The 16979-nt window shown below is 41.1% G+C and overlaps 1 protein-coding gene across 1 annotated transcript in view; it reads right to left on the reverse strand.

The window, feature by feature from the left end:
- Nucleotides 1-15997, reverse strand: part of dcc (DCC netrin 1 receptor) — a 245886-nt gene extending 229889 nt beyond the window's left edge. The window contains exon 1 of the mRNA XM_041960176.1: nt 15877-15997. Coding sequence (XP_041816110.1) covers nt 15877-15997 — 121 coding nt within the window. The remainder of the gene's footprint in view (nt 1-15876) is intronic.
- Between the last annotated feature and the right edge of the window lie 982 nt (nt 15998-16979).

Raw genomic sequence — 16979 nt, forward strand, 5'->3', positions numbered from 1 at the left:
TAGTGCACATCAAGATGACATGATTAAAAGAATGGCAGTCAAACCTCAAAAGGTGGAAAACATGACACAATAATGACATTTCTTTTTGTTCAAGTCTCATCACTCCGCATAGATCTAATGTTTTCAGTGATGTTCATATGCGTCATGATTTATTCATGTTGTGTTTATTCTGTTTCCATTGCACTTTGTCACATTTTGTTTCCATTGTTACACCAACTTTTCTCAGCCAAACTTTTTTGTGGCATTTTTGACTTTTTGCTATTTTTTCCATAGGTTGTGTAATGCACACATAAAAATAAAGTAGATGGAAGCCCATTTTATGACACAAGGGTTTTCACTCTGACTTGGCAGTTCAGACCAGGCATAAACACAAACGTCATCCAAACTACTGAATGACAGCAGATCATAGGATTGCTCCAGTGTTTGCTCCTCTGAAGACAGCAAATGACATTAGAAATGAAGTAGAAAAGCAATTTGCAGGTGTGGACTATGCAAATGATCAAAACTCCCAGACACACTACCACCACACCTATTCATGTGAAGATGGCATTCAGCAAGTTTAAGCAAAAAATATGAAAAAACATTGTGCAGCTCAGAGGAATTGCTTAATCTAACTTGAAATATTCACACAAGTAATCATGAATAAAAGTAAGGAAGTTAAGGGATAACATAATCTTCCATGAAGCTCAGTGGCACTTCCCTGCCACCTGGGGCACATTGCAGTGACATACACCAACACTTCATTTCAGAAATCAGCTCTGGCAGCCTCTCTGTCACCTGCTGTGAATATCTCTCAAACAGAAACATGAAGGAGCTGCTGGGTAAAACAGCGCCTGAACTGCAGCCAATCAGTTGTCAGAGTGGGAGGATGATGCCTCAGACACAGTCTGTACATAAAATCATATTATTAAATATTAATAAGAAATTCAGTTTTAGTGTAAACTAATGTAAATACCAGAGTTACAGGTTCAAATCCACCTAATACTAATGTAAATAGTGAACCATTCACAGGTTTGATTTGAATTTCCTTGTAGATATTTGGACATGCTGTACATATTTAAAGAAGACAGTACGCTGACTGAAATTCTTGTGTTACTTAATTTAATCGGATTTGACTGTTTGATGAATAGATAATAGATGAGGAGTTTCCTCACTTCGCTGGCAGGTTTCTGTACCTTAACTGAGGGGAGAGAAAAAAAACATGACTGATCTGAAGTCCAGGTGGAAAATCAAATTACTTGTAAAGACGAAGGTAGTTTGTTGAATATGAATGAGGGTGGGGGGTGTTAAGCTTGCTATAAGACTGCAATTAAAATCAGTCCAGATGTTTAAAATGGCTGATTCAGAGCCAAATCTTAAGGGGGTGGAGGAGAGAAGCTGCCAGCTGCTGTCAGAGCACCACAACAACACAACTACATCTAAGACAAACACCAACATCCAAATCAAAGGAACCACACTGACAGCCTAAAGTCTTGCTGGCATCTCCTCGAGGTTTCAGTGTTCATAACACCACAAAATGCAAATGTCTTGAACAGAATTTCATGAAAAGAAACAAACAAACAGCAAAAAAAAAAAAAAGAAAAGAAAAAGTTTAGCAAGACTAAGTGTCTACAGCAGGCATGTCCAAACTATTCCATAAAGGGCCGTGTGGCTGCAGGTTTTCGTTCCAACCAAGGAGGAGCACACCAGCTTAATTAGCTGAGCTCAGTCTTCAGCTGATAACTCAGTGATCCCTTGATGTTGATTGGCTGGCCTGGTGTGCTCCTCCTTGGTTGGAACGAAAACCTGCAGCCACACGGCCCTTTATGGAATAGTTTGGACATGCCTGGTCTACAGCCATGTTAGCAGCTCTGTGAGGCTGTACTTGGGGCCTCACAGAGCTGACAATGGGGCTTTGAGCTAAATGCTACGTTTAGCAGGCTAACATGCTCATAAAGTTCCACTGAGGCAGATGGGGACTTCAATATTTTTGCAGGTATTTGTCAAGGTATTGGACAAATAAAAATTTTTGACCAGATGATGGCAGTTGATTAAATGTTATTTAATGTTACATGTTACAGGGCCGAAGAGTATGTTGCGTGATGATTAGAAATGCTCTAAATAACGTTTCAGAAGCTGTTAAGTGTTGATTACATGTTATTTAATGTTACAAACACGGCTGAAGAGTGTGTTGCGTGATGATTAGAAATGCTCTAAATAACATTTCAGAAGCTGTTAAGTGATCATGGTTGTGAAATGTATGAATGACGTGTGTTCACATTGTGTCTGTGATACCAGATGTATTTAATCCTCAATGATAAAGGCTTTTAAATGGACTGTATTTATATACCACTTATTAGTCTTACTGACCACTCAAAGTGCTTTCACAGCACGAGTCAGCACTCACCCATTTGCACACTGGTGGCTAGGTGCCACCTAGTATGTTGCCCAAGGATAGTTCGGCACGCAGACTGCAGAGGCCAGGGATCAAACTGCTGACCTTTTGATAAGTGGATGACCTCCTTTGCCACGGCCACCCTGTTTTTTTGTACTTTGAAAAAGCAGTGTGCAGTGCTTGAATTTGATTGGCCATTTTTCAAATACAAGTTTTACTTTCTTTGAATGTAATTTCATTAATTTCTTTATTATGCTTTCCTCTTCTTCCATTCTTTTTATTTTCTTTTCACTTCTACTTCTTTACAAACTCTGCTACCCAGATGCAGTTTAACGCACTGTAAAAAATATATAATAAATGGACACTGAGTTTTGGGATGTGTTTTTTGTTTGTTTTTATTAAATCGCTGTTTTAAATGTCAGTAATGAACTGTCTTTCTCAAGTTTACTTTGCTGAATGAAAAGGTGCTGTTTAAAACTAAGAGCTGATCTATTGCAGATAGTTCCATGACAACAGTCTTTCCTATTGGACTGTCCTATTGGACAAACTGGCCAAGAGGAAGTTGATTGGCTGATTAAAACTGTGTGCAAGAACGACAGTCATCAGAGTAAGAGTATAATTAGTTACAATAATCATTCTGTGATGTCAGCAGCTGAGCTGTCTTGCAGCCAGGCTGTCGCCTCCTGCAGCAGCAACGTCAAACTGCATCAGCAGCAGAATTAACATCGTGACTAAACATCACACGCAGAAAAGCTAGTGGTGTGGCTGCAGGCTTTGCGCCTCCCTTATTCTGTAGCTGTAGCTAGTTAAGCCGATGTGACATTTCTCTGAAGTTAAGTTCTGTTGAAACGTAGACGTCAGAGTTTTCCAGGTCAGTGAAGATTTTCCCATTTTAAACACAACCACCAGTTCTCTGAAGGTCACAACCTCTCTGACACTTCCTGTGTGATGAAGACTGACAGGGTCGAGCTGACTGATTCAGGGATGTCGCCTAAACTTTGTTTCTCTCGGAAAAGACGACAGAGGGGACAAACTGCTGGATTCAGAGCTCCAGTAAAGGATCATAGCACTGTTTTTTTATTTTATTTTTTAAGAGACTGATGCTTTTTAGAAGTAACTGCTGGTACACATGGAAAACACGACTATCTTACTGGCAAAGTAGTTATGAGTTTTCAAAGCAGCTGACTAACATATGAAAGCAACATCTGACTGAGCAAACAAACATGGCCACACAACATTTAGTTTGTTGTATAGTGACTCATCAAAACCATGAAACATTCTCCTGTACATTAAACCTTAATTTAAATATTTTATTTCTTCTTTAGAATGTAGTTACTATGAAATGAATAACAAATCATCCATGGACACAGTATCTTCTTAAACTAGTTAGACAAACTAATGCGTAAAATGACTTTGACAAATGTCCACCCCTCATCCCCCTACCGATGCTCGAGCCGCCCAGTGCCGTGTTCTCGAAACACGACACACCGCCATCACACACACATTAAACATATTCAGTTCTTTCTCAGTGTCCAATCAGCTCACAATGTTTAACTCTTTAACACCGACGTATGTTCACCATTAGAACCATAGAAGATAGAGAAGATTAATACTGCATTTTCAGTGTGTGTGTGTGTGTGTGTGGGGGTGTGTGTGTGTGTGTGTGTGTGTGTGTGTGTGTGTGTGCGTGCATGCTTGTACTTCCTACATAGTGAGGACTGACGGTTTTTGACCGACAGACTGAGGACATTTTAGCCAGTTGTCACAACCTCAGTGGGCTGTTTGAAGTTTAAGATCTGGTCTAAAGGGTTAGAGTTAGGCATTTAGTTGTAATGGTTCCGGTTAGGGTAAGAGGATAGGAAATGCATTATGTCTTAGTATAGTAGTACAAGTATGTGAGTGTGCGTGGGCGTGTGTGTGGCTGTGTGTGACTGTGTGCTGCATGCAGGATGCATCACTAATCTTTATAAGTGGCTATAAATCCAGCAGGCTGGCCAGTGTGCTGCCGCAGCTGCTTGGGGGAGGTGCTCAGCGTTTAGGGTTCACTAGTTTCTGGAGTCCTCACTTACATGATGATGCCATGCTTCATTATATGAATATTTATTAGAGGAAACTGCTGCAGTTGAGGCCATTCATTTCATCTGGCAAGAGCTGTGACACTGCACAGGAAGTGATTGTGTCTCACACTGTCCTGGATGTTTGTGGATTCCAGCTGGAAGTGCCAGTGACCTGTACGAGAGCTGACCAGTTATTATGCTGAGTTGTTCAGTCATCTCAATTATTAATCATTCAGCCTGTACAATTTCATAAAAAGTACAAAAGGCCCCTCACAATTTTTCAGATCTCAAGGTGACATCTAAGCATTTTCTGTTTTGTTTGTCAAAAACCCAAAGATATTCAATTTACAGCGAGACAAGCAGCAAACCTTCACACCAGAGAATCTGGGAGTGAGAAATATTTGACAAGAAATCTTCTTCTTTCAGTCAGGAAAAAACTAAATTGTTCATAACAAACAAAATCTCTAGCCTTTGTTCTCAGATTGATCCACTGGATGCACTGAAAATAGTTTTTGTGTGGAGAAAAATGCTAGATAGTGTGGACAGAAGGCCAAAAAAATGTATTTACAGATTAAGTGGCTCAGTCTATGAATCCAAGCTGCTGCATGAAAGTCCTAGAAATGTTCACTGTGTGTGTGTGTGTGTGTGTGTGTGTGTGTGTGTGCGCGTGTGTGTATCATGCAGTTCTGTACACAAACAGTTTTCATCTTGAGGGCAGAAAACTGCATGTCTATGCATAAAAACCTTTTCATTTGTTCTCCACTTTTTAATCAGCTCCAAATTTCTCTGCAGACAGAAAAACAACACCCACAACAAAAGGCAGCAAAGCACAAAATGAAAAAAAAACAGCAGACAGGAGTATAATAAATAAAACCAATTAATGTAAAAGCCTGTAGGAGTATTAATGAGGAGGATTTAAAGGTGAGGGAGATGTAGTGCACCTCAGGCAGGTAATGCTGGTTGCCGGCATGAATAATGTATGAATGTCAGAGCAGAGCAGCTGATGTTAAATATAGACAGCTGAGAGCACAAGATGTAAATGAAACGCTAATGTTCAGAGCCGAGGCAAATTATCTTTCTGTAAATTACTCACAGGCCTGTTTTTTTTTTTTTCATCCAACCATCTTAATAATGCAGAGACAGAAGCACATCCAGAGACTTAATTAAGATACACTCCAAGGCTTTTAGTATAAAAAAAAAAGTTCCAAAACCTGTTTGGAAAAACATTTCGCAGTTTCTGATTTAAAAAAAAAAATTTATTGCTGCTGAAAAAGAGCATTGTTTCATTCTGCATTACAGCCTTGTCCATGCAGGATCAGATTCTGCATCAGCTACACTTGGAAAGTCACTGGTGAGTTGTAATGCACTTTTCAGCTGCAGGGACCTTTAGCTGAACACTACATGCATGTTGAAGGGAGGAACCTACTTACAGTTGGGTTTCTCATTATACTGGCAATATTCAATATTTTTATGTTTACAATGGATAACAAAACTACTTGTATGTAAAAGGCTTGTAGTGAGGACCCCTCAGAGAATTATCTCCTGACTGTTCCCCTCAGCTTTATGGAGCTTTTTATCCTCTTTTAGCTGATTATGTTGCTTTTTTCTGTCCTGCAATGGCTTTTTTCAGCAAAAAAGCTAAAGCCTACACTATCTGCTCAGCAACAAGACAGGGAGACAAAGTTAGCATCCAGCTGATGAACAGACTGGAACAGTTTAGAACTCTAGGGGTTTGAGACAAAACTAAAAGGAGAGTGAATTTTGGAGTTACAATCTGTAACGGGTTGGTTTAGGATCCAAACACAGGGAAACCCATTTCTCAGCCTTGACAAAGGGTGAGTTCTCCAGGAGGTGCAAAACAGACTGGACGTGGTGGATGTGTTCCTCACAGGACTGGGATGAGGATGTCGTCCATGTAGACAAAAACAAACTGGTTCAGCATGTCTCTGAGCGCATTATTCACCAGAGCCTGGAACACAGCAGGGGCTTTAGTAAGTCCAAAGGCATCACCAGGTATTCATAGTGATCTGGGGGAGTGTTGAAGGTAGTATTCCACTCATCCCCCTCCCAGAAATGAACCAGATGGTCGGCGTTGTGAAGGTCAAGCTTTGTGGAGATGGGTTCCCCCTGCAGGAGCTGGAAGACAGAGGAAATGAAAGAAAGTGTGTAGCAGTTCTTGGTGGTGAAGGCTTGAAATCAAGGTCTCAGAGTCCCATCCTTCTTTCCCACAAAGAGAAACCCTGCTCAGGTGGGCGAGGACGAAGGATGGATGAGACCAGGGGCCAAAGAGTCATTTATGTAGGTGTCCATGGCCTCTCTCTCGGGAGCAGACAGGGAGTACAGGCGGGAACGTGCCAGGCTGCAGGTCAATGGCACAGTCATAAGGGCGGTGAGGAGGCAGAGAAGTAGCTTTTGCCTTGCTGAAGCCCTCCCTGTAGTCATGGTATTCTTTCGGGATCACTGACAGATCAGGGATGACGCAAGGGAAGGAGGAGCTGCGGACCTGTGGCTTGTCTTCAGCAGACCTGGTGACACGAAGCTCTCCACTCGAAGGATGACCCACGCTGCCCAGTCGATGTGGCAATAACAATACGGCCTTTGCATAACACCTTGGGCTGTGGCAAATTTTAACTTTCATTTTTCTTGTTTTACAGTGAAGTGAAGACACAAGTACATCTGTCACCGGAACATGAGCATCTACATTATCTTTCAAAAACCCACATCTGGTCAAAACTTACAATGAGCTCAGTCACTGAAATAATTCAAACCTAAAATATAACAGTGACGCTATATAATAAAAAACTAACCTATAGGCAATATAGCAGCATCTAGCAGCAAGTTTAAGGAGAACAAATTAATTTTGCTTCATTAACAAATTGTACATGAGAATTTACAATATTTTTTCCTTTATCATTCACACTTTTTTTATTTGCTTGAGGTTCACCCCTGGCTGAAACATTAAGCTCTGCTGAGCTAACACAGGAAACACCCTTGTTTCTGTTTGAATTATCATCTCAGATTTGTAAATGACTCTCTGTCCACCATAGGAGTGAAAAACTAAATTAAACTGAGCTGAGCAGCTAACATGTCGTTTTCACTCGTCTACCTTATTAATCCAACGCTCCCGGCAGTGATTACACACTAAGAGTCTTTTTCATTTGGCGGAGCGATCAACCTCCCAGACCTCTGTGACACACACTTCATCTGTTACAAGAACACACTGAGAGTCCAGAGCTGCAGCTCAACACACAGTATTAAGGGTCCAAAGCAGCCACTGCATGACAAGTCAAGACCGACAACTCCAAAATAAAATGAATCAATCACGTCAGGATCAACCACCGAATTCAAGATGGCAGAAAAGTCCAGCAAGTCTCAAGACAAGATAAGGCAGTGCCAAGCCAAGACAAACAAGTTCCAAGTCAAGCCCCATATCAAGACCAACAAATCACATGTCAGTTCAAGTTTTTATGAAGAACCTTATGATTAGAAAACATGGAGGAGTCAAATCATGGCTTGATAGCTGATTACATATGTGGGTATTTCCTCCTCATACACAGTTCATACATAAATAGGTAGGTGGGTGGATGGATGGATGGATGGATGTTTTAAAAGCCTGCTGTGTCTCTAATGGATTGGCTCTGTCTTTATTATTGAGCTCCTCTTATTAATGGAAATGTTTTACTGCTTTGAGGTTTTAGCTTTAATGTGATTCTTGATTAAATTTAGCTTCCAGTGTTTGTTGTTTTTCTACAGTGTTTTGTTGTTGCTGACAGCTGAAAACCTTGAAGGTTGATGACTCTTAATCAAGCAAAGGTTGAAATAACATTTCTTTTTTTTCAATGCAGATATCGCTTTCTCTCCACTTTCTGTGAGGAGAGCAGAGACACAAACCAGACATGCACATGAATAATCCCAGTGACGCTGTGGCTTTTAATCATCTAACCAAAAATGTCCAGGAAGTGAAGTCAAGCTTTTCTGTCCTCAATTATCCTAATAAGACAGTATAACTTGTTACTGAGATATTACTACTGCTTCTAAGTAATGTAATGCTTGAAACTACAATTTCCAGAATTAAAAATCTGTTTGATCAACACTGACAAGTATAAAAACTTTATTGAATTCAGATTTTCTTTGTATCCAGACAAATGTCTGGCCGCACTACTTTCAAGTATTTGAGACAAGATATTTTTGCTTGTTTTAAATCCTGGTCAGTGAAATTTTCCTGTTCTGTTGGCAGATAAGTTTGCTTATTTTATGTGATAGTCCCCCATTTTGTTGCTTTTGTCCCAGTTTTTGAGAGCTTGTGCTACTGAGAGGTCCTTCAGCAAGGCATGAAACACCATGAAGCTGGTAAAATTAGTCAAGATGTGATAAACTGAGACAAGCAGACATTAGATATACAAGATGATAGAATCAGCTAAGACAAAGCAAGTAAATGATGTGAGATCAGAGAGAGGTGAAATGGACAAAACTGGTCAAAATTAAATGAGATAAGATGTGATATGATGAGATTAGCCAAGATGGAATGTAACAGGGCAAGAGGAGATGACATGGACTTGACAAGACAACAGAGGAAAACAATGAATGAAATGAGATATATTAACATTGGGTAAAATGAGATTACATAATCTGATCAGGGAAGATACAACAATATGGGCTGAGAGATGACAGCAGATGTTAAAATAGGTAGAAAGGAAGATTGTATTACATTACCAGACGGTAGAATTGTATGTGTGTGTATGTGTGTGTGTATATATATATGTATAAACGTATAAAAATATATAGCACAAATAAAACAGACCCTGAACTACCACCTTGATAGAATAAAAATGTTTATATCGGCTTAGATTCAATTCTATTTTATCACAGGATTACAATTTACAGTGTTTCTATTTTATATTTCTATTGTCTTTTATTTATATCCTATTTAATTTTACATTTTTTTTATTCTTATTTGTGTAGTGACACTTGGGCCCATGTGGTATTATGTATATGGATAAATGACAATTAAAAAAAGAAAATTGAACAAACTATAAAAAAAACTATTAAATCAAAATTACAATGGCTTTTGTATACAATATGATCCCTAAGATCCATTCAACAAATGAATGTATAGAATATAATATTGAGGAGACAATGTAAAAACTAAAAACAGTAATAAATGTCACGGATGTAGCACAAATTTTCCCGTAAAATTCGGACCAAAGACTGTAGGCAGTAAACCAGAATTGAGCAGAATGGACACACATAGACACAGTGTGTGCAGACAGGAAAGTGTTCTTCTGAACTGTAGACAGTGAAAACAAATCCTCCTCTGGATAACGACAAAGCTTCAAAGATAAATCTGCTTAGTCTTAATACGAACACAGCATTGATTCCTACAGTATTGTTCAAGTGGCCACACCCTCTACACACACACACACACACACACACACACACATTCACCCAGAGAGGCAGACAGAGAAAGACAGTGAATGGGAAGATGTGTAACAAGGACAACAAATAAACAGCAAGAGGTTTGTGAAAGACCCTCATAAGCACAGTTTTTATGAGAGCTGCTGTTCTTGAAAAGTAGAGCGATACCTCTGTACACTGGAAGGCCCATAAAACCTGCCATCGACAACAGTAACAATAATGCATCATCAACATGAGCAACCCGAGGATAACATTGTGTTTCTTTATTGCTTTAAAGGTTGTTTTTAGCCACATGATCAGACATGTCAGTCTGACAGCTGTCAGTCAACCACTTAGGTCCAGACTAAAATTTCTCAACTATTTGATGGATTGTCCTGAAATTGTGTACAAGTGTTCATGGTCCTCAGAGGATGAATCCCCTGACCTTACCTCCCATGCCAATAGCAGATCAGAGTTTTCACTTATCATGTAAAATATCTCAACATCTAAAAAATGGCACAAAGTTTTATACTTTCATGGTTCCCAGCAGATGAATCCCTTATTTGGTGATCCTCTGACTTTTCCTCGAGCCCCACAATGACGCTGACATTTTTGATTTTCTGTGGAAATGTTTAACTACTATTGGATGGAATCAGGTCCACCTCAGGACAAAATTGTAGTAACTCTGGTGATCCCCTTCAAAATTGTCCAAATTTGCATTTCTTCAGTACTTTGATTTATGACCAAATACCTGCAAAATTTATAACATTCCCATCAGCCTAAGAGCCGAAGTAGTTTGTGTTTATCATCTCAACTAATATAGCTCAGATCAATATGAAATTTCTAGTGGATAAGATTATCCCCAATGCTCAGTTTACTATTTAATTTTGACTTTATCAGCCCTGGTTTAACATTTTACCGATCATGCTTTGGGCTACATGGGGCTAAAATAAAGACAAAGAAGGGAAGAACAGGGAAGCTGCTGGTTTTCTACAGTGTGTCAGTTTTAAATGTGAAGGTGATCCTACGGAAGATATCTGTCAGGTTCACTGGCCTGGTGTCAAGTTTAATGGTGAATCAAGGAGGTAAAAGGTCATTGGTAATAATCTCTGGATTATGATCTCACACTGGAACAAATACAAACACCATGTATTCACCTCTGCTACACTTCCTCAAACACTCCATCCATCTTAATTTGGTCAGAAGCTGAAACATCCTGGTGGCAGGACAAGGAACTACAGAGAATTTTAAACAATTTCTCACAATCAGCTGTGTGTCTGACTTTTTAAACATCTCTCTGCTTAGCAAAGATACTTTCTTCTCTACATCCTTTCATCCCAAGTGGTAGCACTGAAATTCAGTCCCCAATTGTGGAGTGTGTAGTTCTTGCCCAAAGACCCAGATCCAGAGAGCCCATCCACTTCAGGCCGGAAGCCTTAATTTCCCACCTGATGAACTTGGAGAGGATTATACTTAACCACCTCCATCACCTGGTGAGCAGCAAGCTGGACCCCCTACAGTTTGCATACCTACCAGTTACCATTGGTGTGAGGACGCAGTCATCTACCTGCTCCACTGATCTCTTTCCCACCTGGAAAGCACTGGGAGCACTGTTGCACAGCTGAGATGGAAGCTTAAGGAGTTGCAGTAGACTGTCACCTGGCTGCGTGGACCATTGACTACCTCACCATCAGACCACAGTGTGTGAGGCTTCTGGACTGTGTGTCTGATGTGGTAGTTTGCAGCTCCGGGGCTCCACAGGTTACTGTGCTCTCTCCTTTCCTATTCACCCTCTACCGTACCTACCCTCTACACAACACTGGCAGCTGTCACATCCAGAAGTTCATCAACCAACCAGCCTTGTTTGGATGTGTATCACAGGGGAACGAACTGGAATACAGAGAAGTCATCACCAACTTTGCCGACTGGTGTGGACTGAACAACCTGCACATCAACAACAACAACATCAGCAAGACCAGGAAGATGGTGAAAGACTTCCACGGGAAGGTGAGCATCCAGGGTTTGGACATTGAGAGTGTGGGGGAGTACTAATACCTGGGTGTCGACCTCAACAACAAACTGGACTGCAACACCAATACAGATGCCAAAGTCTTCTCCATCTGCTGAGAAGACTGAAGTCCTTTGGACTATGTATGACACTGGTAAAAACTTTTTATGACTCTATGGTTGCATCTGCAGTCTTTTATGCAGTGGTCTGCTGGGGCTGTGGAAGCTCTGAGAGGGACAGAAAGAGACCTAATAAACTGGTCAGGAGAGCTGGTTCTGTCCTGGACTGCCCTCTGGACACCACTGAGAACGTAGGCAAGGTAAAGGATGTTAGCCAAGCTGACATCTATCATTGACAACCCCTCCCACCCCCTGCATGACACTGTGGGGCCCTCAGCAGCTCCTTCAGTAACAGATTGCTGCATCCACTCCATCAAACCTGATGGAGTTCACTCAGGCAAGAGTCTATGCATGGTGTGCATGTGCTTTTTATTGATATACCTGCCTAATATTAGCCTCTAATTACTCTAAATGGCACACACACACACACACCTGAGACTGTGGCAATACAACAGGATACAAGATGGATGGATGATTAGACTGACTTGAGTCAGGGCCAGGTTTTGGTTAGTGGACCTGTGCAGACAATCATAGAGGTTAATAACAACATGGTAGCTCCTTCAGTTTATGCTGACCACTCCACACGTTCTGTTTCCTTTCCCACTGCTTTCCAGCACACTAACTAGGTTGCTAACAGGGCAATAAGTTAGCATATTTGTACTATCGACCCCTGTCTTGCAGCTCATCTGTAAACCATTCCGCTCTATAGAGCACTTTATACTCTAACAAAGGAGGCTTAAACAATAGCACAACAAACTATACCATAGCTGCCTCCACTTTGGACTTAACAGCTCTACATTCCCTCAACGGTGAGCACAGTCAAGAAGACTTAATCTTGGTCAGTGGTGCTAAATTGCATGTCAAACTTAAACAAAACTGTTTGTTTACATAGCACCCTTGATCCAACTGGAATCAATTGATTTCCCTGCAAAATTATTATTTATTAATTATTATGATGTGCCATGTGGGGTGGCAACCGCATGAGATTAATTTATCCAATGCTCTGACAAAAACAGGGTGAAAAATACAGCATATGTGGCTGTCACAGGCCTATAAGAAATCCAATCATTTCATTCGTTCCAAATAAAATGATCAGATGGCCTTATTTATGCCTACCCACACAGACTCTGCCCATGCACTCTGCACATGACTGGAGTCTTCCACAAGCCGAGGTAGATCTGCTAAGGCAAGAGCAAGGTAGTCGCACAAGAATGGCAGAGTGAGTGCAGCCAACATTTCTCAATACTAACTGCCAGTGTGACAGCTGTGAGTACTAACAATAGCCATGATTGTTGTTTACATTCATTATGATAATGAATAATAATAATAATGATAATAATATTTTTTACATGTAAATGACACATAAGGCAGTTGGATAAAGTTAGCCATTACAGCAATGCACTGTGGTCGTAGCAAAGTACACACACCCCTGAGCTGAGGAACAAGTGAGTCGCTCAGCAGCTAACACAAAGCACACACCCACGGCAGTGAGCAGTAACTGCCAGCTCAGGTAACCCACTTAGACTGAAAAACTGAGAGGTACGTTCATGATGGTTATTTTGCCAGCAGTTTATTTATGTATATGTGAAAAGAACCAGGCTTCTCATCACTACTCTTCTCCCCAGCCCTCTCTTGTGTGTAGTAAGGCAGTGCACATTCATGTGTTTTGGGAAAGGGGCTTTGGAGGGATGCCTGTAGGGAGGAGATGGTATTTTTCATGTGGATACTTTCACAGTCTGTCTTACTAGATTGTGGAAGTATCATTTACCTGAAAAAGAGTTAAAGTAGAGGAAGTCATCTGTGGAATAACTTGCAGACTGTTTGCTCTCCAACTTGACTTGCTGTAAAAGCTACTCTCTCTGTATGCTCTTCAGAAAATTTTCTGAATCAGTGTGTATGAAGGTTTCATGAATGAAGCAGAAGAAGTGTGTGTGTGTGTGTGTGTGTGTGTGTGTACTGTTGCATCCACACAGATAAATGTTCAGTCTGAGTAAAATATTCAGCAGAGGATTTTAAAGCTGAGCTGCTAAGAACTGCTCAGCTGATCCAGCAGGTACAGTGTGTGTGTGTGTGTGTGTGTGTGTGTGTGTGTGTGCTACTACCAATTAGCTTAATTAAAGTGTTTCGACACAATTTATTGACAGCAGGACACTCACAGAAAGAAGAAGAGAATCTTTTTTCTCAAGGACTAACTGCTTCATATAGCAATGTAAAAATAAATACAGGTGGAGGGATTCAAATTGACAAATAGCACATTTTAGGATATGTGAGGCCATTTTTTTCTAAATACGGTGTGTTCTAACAAATAGAAACCATGATCAGACCAAATATTTCCTGCATCACAGTCAAACCCAGTAACAAACTATTAAATTCAAGCACAACCCCAATAAAACCTGCAAACTCATTAAATCTACTAAATCCAAAATTATTTTGTAAAAGTTAATTGTATGATATCGAAGGACAATCCTGCACCGTCATGTTCAGCATACAACATTACCCACTGATTTGCACTAATAATGTACAGTGTATTACTGGCATAATTGTTTAGTGTATATACAATATATCTACAGTTAAAGACTTGCTGTTGTTTTACATGATTTTTGCAGTATTTTGTTCTTAGCACCTGCTTTGTTTTTTCTGCTTTGGCTGGAAGCTAGCATTCCCTTTCAGATTAATAGAAGTACTCTATCTGTCCAAAACCAGCAGCCCAAACCTAATCAGTCCCTTTAAACCACTCGTTTTAAGCAAAGTTGAAGGTAAAATAGAAGCAAAACCAAGTAAGATTCGGTGTAATCTCCTCAAACCACCAGCCTAACAAGTGATCAATAGGAGAAATATAATAAAACTCCAACAAATACAGCAAAGACCTGAAAGCCTAGCAATACCTGGTAAAAGACAGTCTGATGCAGTTCACTTTATCAATCTGGGACCAGCCTAAGTTGGCGAAAGATCCTGAAAGCACAAATGATTAGACCCACTGAAACCAGCTGAGGCCCACTAAAATCAATTTAATCCCAGGCAAAATCTGCTGGAACAAAACCAGTCAAACCTACCAGGCTAAACCTGATCTGTTCCTGGACATCCTTTCATTCTGGCATAAGGGTAAAATGGCAAGATTCACTAATATCTGCTCAAAGAAGAAATTAAACATTGGAAATTGTATAAAATCGGGCCCAGCCTCATGAAACACAAAGCAAAATGTGATGACAAACACATTCAGACTTCACAGTCTAACCCTGAATAGTACTAATAAAATTAACCAGTCTGGGCACAAGTGAAGGTGAAACAGTAGTAGAAAACAGTCAGTTTTACTCAGACCTGCTCAAACCAGCTGCTTAGCATGTTGTCAACCCAGTACAATGAATGATGAAGCCCAGTACAATCCATTTAAACCCAATAAAACATGATCAGACAAGCAAAAATCATGTGAAACCCAGCAAAGCCCCATGAAACACACAAAAACCAATCAAATCCTGTGAACCAGTCATCCACATAAATCAAGTAAAATTCACTAAAACCTGCTCAAAGCAGCAGTCTAACACATGATAAGAGGCACTGAAACCTGCTGAAGCCCAGTGAAATTAATTGAAGTCAGACAGAGCAGAAGCCAGTCAAAGCCTGCAGCCCACTGCGTGATCCCAGACTAAAGCCTCTAAAAACCAGCGCAGCCCGGTCAGACCTGAGCCGGCCTGGGTTAGAGCCGGGATTTAAACAGCAGGCAACAAGGAGACGCAACAAATGTGTCAATTCTCGTTTGGTATGCGGCAACCAGAGCAACCAGCGACCACATACGCGCGCGCATACGTGCACGCGCACAGATGCACGCGCGCGTAGACACACAGGCAGAGCCCGTACACATACACATACACGCACACACTGCGGGATGGAGGCAGAAAGCACGAAAAATCTTTTTTGTCCACTCACCGCGCGCTGTGGGGTGAGCAGCCAGCAGCCAGCAGAGCAGCAGCAGGTAGAGTCCTCCTGTCCTCCTCAGTACCAGCACCTCCCAAACATCACCAATACATCCACCCAGAGCCAGCTCCATGCTGCCCTGCTCCAGTCCCGATGAGCCCGAGCAACCACAGGAGCAGGTGCCCACAAATCCTGCTGTTGTTCGACGTGGAATAAAAAAACAAAACAACAACAACAAAAAAAAACCTTATACAGAATCCAACTGTCAATTAAAAATCAACAGAAAAACACCCGCAAGGTGGCGAGTCAGGAAGATGATGATGATGAAGAGGAAAGACAGGGCTAAAACAACCTCTTCTCTCCACGTAGGTAACCCTCCCCGGTCTTGCTTGAATCCCAAAAAGAAAAGGAGAAAATTAAAATCCAAAACACACGCGCGCGGGGCGCGTGCGCGGCTACTTTCCACCTTTTCTGAATGATAAATAAGTTCCGTTAACTATGAAGGCTGAGTCTCCATCACTCCTGCCCGGTGCGAATGATTCCCATTTATACAGATGCAAGGAGGGTTCAAATCCACGCTGCCTTCCCGGAGGTCTGCTCCGTCTGCCGGGGAGGACGGATGGAGAGGGTCGGAGGAGGAGGAGGAGGAGGCGGAGTGTGAAGGGAGAGGGTCTCTCTCTCTCTCTCTCTGTGTGTGTGTGTGTGTGTGTGCACTTTACTTTGTAGGTCTATACAACTGGAGAGAGAGAGGAGGTAGAGAGACCCAAGCAGCATATGAAGCCATTGATCTAAAGAGGCGGGAGGTAAAGCCCGGAGCTGGATCGGGGTACCGGTGGAAGATGGAGCCCCGCAGAGGAGGCAGAGCAGATTAGCTAAACCTTCCTGCCCTCTCTGGTCAAACCAGGAACTTTATCAATTACAGTTTAAATAATTCATCACTTCATCAATTTGCTCTCTGATAAGGATATGCAGATAGCTAGAAGATGATATTTTAAAAATGATCTATATTTTTACTGTATGATTTGTATGTGAGACAACTAGAAAATTATGGTACGTCATGTACTATATATTATATTTAAATCATTCTATTTTGACTCACCATCACATTTTACTTC

This window comes from Chelmon rostratus, chromosome 19, assembly GCF_017976325.1.
Source record: "Chelmon rostratus isolate fCheRos1 chromosome 19, fCheRos1.pri, whole genome shotgun sequence".
NCBI classification, from domain to species: domain Eukaryota; kingdom Metazoa; phylum Chordata; class Actinopteri; order Chaetodontiformes; family Chaetodontidae; genus Chelmon; species Chelmon rostratus.